This window comes from Raphanus sativus, chromosome 7, assembly GCF_000801105.2.
Source record: "Raphanus sativus cultivar WK10039 chromosome 7, ASM80110v3, whole genome shotgun sequence".
Classification (NCBI taxonomy): domain Eukaryota; kingdom Viridiplantae; phylum Streptophyta; class Magnoliopsida; order Brassicales; family Brassicaceae; genus Raphanus; species Raphanus sativus.
In genome coordinates, this window is record NC_079517.1 from 9,940,355 (window position 1) to 9,946,354 (window position 6,000).

At 39.1% G+C, this 6,000-nt stretch overlaps 1 protein-coding gene across 1 annotated transcript; it reads left to right on the forward strand.

Moving 5' to 3' along the window:
- The first annotated feature begins 1,037 nt into the window (after positions 1–1,037).
- LOC108814432 (uncharacterized) lies at positions 1,038–6,000 on the forward strand. The gene is made up of 15 exons (XM_018587002.2): positions 1,038–1,193; positions 1,534–2,163; positions 2,245–2,557; positions 3,273–3,419; positions 3,504–3,592; positions 3,678–3,770; positions 3,975–4,101; positions 4,277–4,341; positions 4,421–4,595; positions 4,726–4,920; positions 5,002–5,049; positions 5,139–5,285; positions 5,374–5,456; positions 5,526–5,641; positions 5,736–6,000. Exons 2-15 carry the CDS (start codon positions 1,610–1,612, stop codon positions 5,834–5,836), a joined length of 2,253 nt encoding a protein of 750 aa, XP_018442504.1. The 5' UTR covers positions 1,038–1,193; positions 1,534–1,609; the 3' UTR covers positions 5,837–6,000.

The following is a 6,000-nucleotide window of genomic DNA, read 5'->3' on the forward strand; positions in this document are numbered from 1 at the left end:
CATGCAAAATAAATTAACATTATAGACACATTAGTCTCATATTTCAACCATTAGGTAAAAGGAAATTGCGAGACGCATAGTTCATGAGTTTCTCATGCACCTCGATCAAAGATGGAGAGATATCACGGCCCTCAAGCTGATCCACAACGGTTTTGTACTCGTGTCAGACAAACCTTCGAAGACTGCTTCAAATTGATCTTCATGATCCATCGCTTTTCCAAGAAGAGCAAGTTGATCAAAACGAGATGTAAGACCTTGCATATATTCATCGATAGGCTTTGCTCCCTTAGTCCAGTGCTTGATATGTTGACGAAGTTGTTGGATGTGGCCATGACTTGGCTTGGCGTAGGTAGAGGCAAGGATGTTCCAGATCTCTGCAGCGGTGGAGGCAGTGAACAGAAGCGGTTGAACAGAGATGGTGATAGCACCGAGAAGAGCGCTATAAAGGAGGCGATCTTGGCGTTTCCATAACCCATAAGCCGGGTTTGCACTGATAACACCATCAGTGGTTACGGTAGGGGCAAGGACGGTAGATCCGTCAAGATGACCCGCGAGGTCATAGCCATCAAGGAGAGCGTGCACTTGGCGGCTCCACATGATGTAGTTGGAGGGGGTGAGCTTTGTCACGTTGGCCATGTTCACGTTGAGAAGAACTGGCGTGGCGTATCAGACACGTTAATGGTTTCAGCAGAGGTGGCTGGAGAGAGAGACATGTTTGAGATGTGAAAAAGTGGTGTAAAAAGAAAATTTTAGGTATCGCTTAGCTCTATACCATATAGGTTTAGATGCTTTGATATCTTATTAGAGTAAAGAGAATACAATACTTATAGAGTACATAAGAGATCTAGGTCTAAGCTAATTACAATTAAAACCTTTCCATATATACATATCATCTACAGTTTTTTCATGGTGCTAGAACTCAATTTCTCTTTATTTTTTTTAGTAAAACGAAACGGAAAAAGAAAAAGAATATTCACAAAACATCCAGAAGAGATTCGGAGCCGGGTAGAAGATATTTGTATTTGTCATTTCCGATAGGACCCGACCCGGAACAAAACGGTCAAAATCAGCAGAAATACGTTGAATCATTCTCCTGAGTGACGACGATTCATTTCGACGCTCGAACTATCTTCCAGTTTCTCTCTTTCTCGCGTTTGATCGATCCTTCCTCTTCCTGCGTCGCCGTTGTAGATGTAAGTCGGAAGCAATCGTCTCTCTCCATCGATGAGTTTCTAGTTTCTCTCATCATCTTAATTTCATCCCAATCAATCAATCAATTCTTCTTTCCGTTTCATTCTCAACTATTACGTTTCGGATTCGTACTTAACGTTCATCAAATGCTTTACTCAATTAAAATCGAGTGCGAATTAAGATCTCATATGCTAATGCTATTTTAGTGAAAAATCTGAATCGTTTCTTCGTTTTTGTGGCTCTTTGGAATGATTTTTTGCTTAAAGAGTATTGTGATTGCGATTAATCATCATATTATCTGTGTACAATGTTAAAAATGTAGTGTGTACAATCACTATGCAGATAAACATTTTTAGAGCTGGGCTTTGATGGTATGTTGTAGCTGGTTTCACACTGTATAGAGCTTTTAAACAGTATTATGGCTTCAAGAGCGCTTCTCCGAAGAAGGAAGTACATCGTTCAGTCTCTAAGTGAACATTTCAACACGATCCAATGCCTTTCAAGCGTTGAGCGTCAAGGATATGAGAACATTAAGGATACACTGGATTCTGGAAGACCTGATTCCAGTTTGCCTTCTTTTCTCAAGAACAAAGAGTCATTCACTTCATCATCGGATAGTTTGCAAGGAAGTCGATTGCTTCAGTCTCCTAATTTTAGTAACGGAGGAGTTGGGAAGTTAGAGTTTCCTTACCCGTTTGGGTATAGATTGGTTCAACAGTCTTTGTGGTCTTCTGTGGCAACGGCCAACAGGCGTGATGATGATAAGAAGGGAGAGAAGGTTACTTCACAGAGCAAAGAAGCCTCTCCGGAGGAGTGTGATGAAGCAGTGGAGGGGCTGAGTTTGGCTAAAGCTAAAGCTAAAGCGAAGAAACTGGAAGATTCACACAAGTCTGATGTGTCCATTATGCAACGTGTGCGGGCGTTTCTTCTTGGGATTGGTCCTGCTTTGAGAGCTATTGCGTCCATGAGCAGGTCAGGATTGTGGCTTTTTGTGAGCTGTATTTGATGGAATTTCTTGTTATTGTTATTATTAACATAAGATCTGTTCTGCAGGGAAGATTGGGCCAACAAGCTTCGCCACTGGAAAGATGAATTTAAGTCTACCCTGCAACACTACTGGCTGGGGACGAAGTTGCTCTGGGCCGATGTCAGGATTAGTGTTAGGCTGCTTGTTAAACTTGCTAATGGGAAAGGTCTCTCTAGGAGGGAACGACAGCAACTCACTCGAACCACTGCCGACATTTTTAGATTGGTCCCGGTTGCAGTTTTCATTATTGTCCCCTTCATGGAGTTCTTGCTACCGGTAGCTCTTAAGCTGTTTCCAAACATGCTTCCGTCAACTTTCCAGGACAAGATGAAAGAAGAGGTATTGTTAAAAAACCTTCTCTGTTCTTTATATGTCGTGAGAATTCTTTCCTTACCGACTGGAAGATTTTGCATGACTATTTGACACCAAGCAGGAGAGACTTTATGAGCTATATTTCCACATTGTTTTACTATGTTTTGGCTCTTTCATTCTCAAGATAATGCCTTTTCGAATTTTTATGAAAATATATCTACCATTGATATACCCTTCTCTTTTGCAATACACTCGACTACCAACATTAAAACGATTTAGTATTGCCAGTTACATCTTTAAGACTTGCCCAGAAACCATATATTGATTTTATTCGTCATGGATTGGTTTGTCTTGTTTTCCCCTTCATAGTAGTAAAAGATCTGGTTTGAACACTAACGTAGGGCTGTAACTGTTTTGAAATTTGAAGTGGCTGAAATAATCCGGAACATAGTCATAGCCCACGTTTGATGTTAGATGTTTAGCCCTTAATCTATTTTCCCATGAAGAATTGTAATCTTTTGAACACGTGCTAACATCTGAGCACTGGAATTTGTTTTGTTTGAAACTGATTTAGACTACTTAGGCTACTTAATGCTAAAAGAAACACAAATTATTTATATTTTACTATTTTAAGCTACATTGATCTGGGAAGTATGATTTTGTTTGATCTTTTGTCGTCTCACAGTTACTCTATCCTGTTTGTCAAGTTAGATGCTAAAACTCTTGAACTTCTCTTTTTCAGGAGGCACTAAAAAGAAGGCTGAATGCAAGGATGGAGTATGCAAAGTTTCTCCAAGATACTGTGAAAGAAATGGCAAAGGAAGTCCAAACCTCGCGCAGTGGTGAGATAAAAAAGACAGCAGAAGATCTAGATGGATTCATGAACAATGTTCGCTTTTCTTCTTATCTTGTACAGTTGAGTTCCTTCTGTTTCTTCAAGATGGACTGATACCTTCGTTAATCAATTGTACAGGTCAGAAGAGGAGTTGGTGTTTCAAATGATGAAATTTTGGGTTTTGCAAAACTATTCAATGATGAACTTACATTGGATAACATTAACAGGTTACGCATTAGTCAAAATTGTATATATTACGAAACTACTTCTCTCCTGACTTATTTTGTTTATATATAATCTTCTTAACTGCAGGCCTCGATTGGTAAATATGTGCAAATACATGGGTATTAGCCCATTCGGAACGGATGCATACTTACGTTACATGCTTCGGAAAAGATTACAGGAGTAAGTTCAACACACTGCTTATACTGCCACTTTTCTGGTCTCAAGTGTTGGACAATGAGTCCTCTTCAATTTCTCTTTTTTTTGATGGCATCGTCAGACTTCTGGGTTTTAATATACTCTACAAGACGCCGGATCCAATATATTTACGCATCTAAATTTATTTCCTCATTGCCATTGGGCATTGCCATTCCTTGGACCTCGCAGGATTAAAAAGGATGATAAGTTGATCAAAGCTGAGGGTGTGGAGTCTCTTTCAGAAGCTGAACTTCGCCAAGCTTGCAGATACAGAGGAATGCTTCAATTAGGTTCAGTTGAAGAAATGAGACAGCAGGTTATTTGCTCGTTTATAAATATTAGTCACCATGCAATATTTTCTGGAAATGGTATTAAACAGACGATACTCTTTGTGAACAACAAGAATGATCTTGTTTTTGGTACATCTGTTGTTTTAGATGTTAAACTAGAGATACAGGTGATTTCTGATCTGCAAATCATTTTTTTTGCAGTTAATTGACTGGCTGGATTTGTCCCTCAACCATTCAGTTCCATCATCCCTCTTAATTCTCTCTAGGTAAGCTTGTCCTGCAACTCATAAGACATATATACTATACGACATAACTAAAAACGACATTCACGCAATTGTCTTTCAGATCTTTCTCGATGTCTGGGAAACTCAAGCCGGAAGAGGCTGTTCAAGCTACTCTCTCTTCTCTGCCAGACGAGGTTCTGGACACAGTTGGGGTCACAGCTCTGTCATCAGAAGATTCTGTGTCAGAAAGGAAGAGGAAGTTAGAATACTTAGAGATGCAAGAAGAATTAATCAAGGTCTTCCTTTTTCTTTTCCTACCAAAGTAAAAGCATGATTGAGGAAGTTTTTTCTTACATGTGTGAACTTGCTGAGATATTATCAGGAAACTCTTTTTCTTGCTTACTTTGGGATTCAATTTGAATGTAGGAGGAAGAGGATGAAGAAGAGGAGGAAATGGCAAAGATGAAAGAGTCTGCTTCGAGCCAAAAAGATGTAGCGTTGGATGAGATGCTGGCTTCTACAGCTAAAGATGCAAATGAACAAGCGAAAGCGAAAACTCTTGAGAAACATGAGCAGCTCTGTGAGCTCAGCCGTGCATTGGCAGTTTTAGCTTCCGCATCTGTATGAAGACTTTTACCACCCTTTCATTTAGTACTATCACCGTTAATGCTTATCGTTTCTTTTGACTTGTTTGGATCCCAGTCTGTTAGCATGGAGCGTGAAGAGTTCCTCAAACTAGTTAAAAAGGAGGTAAAAAATCTGATTTGCCTTGCCTTCTTGATTTTTTTATCTTACTTTCTTCCGAGTAAATTTTGTATTTTCCTAATATTATGTAACAGGTAGATCTATACAACAGCATGGTAGAGAAAGGTGGTACAGATGATGAGGAAGAAGCTAGGAAAGCTTACTTAGCTGCCCGAGAAGATAGTGACCGAAGTGCGCAGAAAGCAATCGCTGATAAAACTTCTTCTAGACTGTTAGATAGGGTAACAACCAAAGTTTATTTCTTTGTATCTGTCATAAACTATGGAAATGTTGTTAAATCTCTATCTTCATATGTTTTTCTATCTTTAGGTTGAGTCAATGCTCCAGAAACTGGAAAAGGAAATTGATGACGTCGATAACAAGATTGGAAACCGCTGGAGACTCCTGGACAGGTCTGTGTAAAATTATCCTCTGGATTTGTTTCTCAAGAGTTTATAAGTAACAATTTTGTTTGTACACAGAGACTATGATGGAAAGGTAAGTCCAGATGAAGTTGCATCGGCTGCGATGTACCTAAAGGACACATTGGGCAAAGAGGGAATTCAAGAGCTTATTCAGAATCTTTCTAAAGATAAAGGTCACAACTCTTTCCATTGCCTTAACTTCTCAACTTGATTTTTTTTTCCGGATTGTTTGATTGAAGCTCTTTTTTTTGTTTTTGTTCTCTTTAGATGGCAAAATTCTGGTGGAAGATTTGGTGAAGTTAGCGAGCGAGATTGAAGATGCTGAAGAAGCAGCCGAGGAGGAGGCGAATGAGCCGACCAAGCCTTGAGAGATTGTTTGTTCTTTGTGTGTTTTCACTTTTCACGATACATATTTTCTGTTTACTGGAAAGTAAATTTCATATAGTATGACGAAATCTATCATAATAAGTTTCTTGACACTTTTTTTTGTTTTCAACATTTTTGGTTTCTTCAAAATGCTATGTTTTCTGTT

Bases quoted from the DNA above. Each gene is read 5' to 3' on its own strand.
- LOC108814432 (XM_018587002.2), top strand. From the start codon at position 1,610: ATGGCTTCAAGAGCGCTTCTCCGAAGAAGGAAGTACATCGTTCAGTCT. The intron at 2,164-2,244 runs GTCAGGATTGTG...TCTGTTCTGCAG, and splicing joins GCTATTGCGTCCATGAGCAG to GGAAGATTGGGCCAACAAGC. The intron at 4,596-4,725 runs GTCTTCCTTTTT...ATTTGAATGTAG, and splicing joins TGCAAGAAGAATTAATCAAG to GAGGAAGAGGATGAAGAAGA.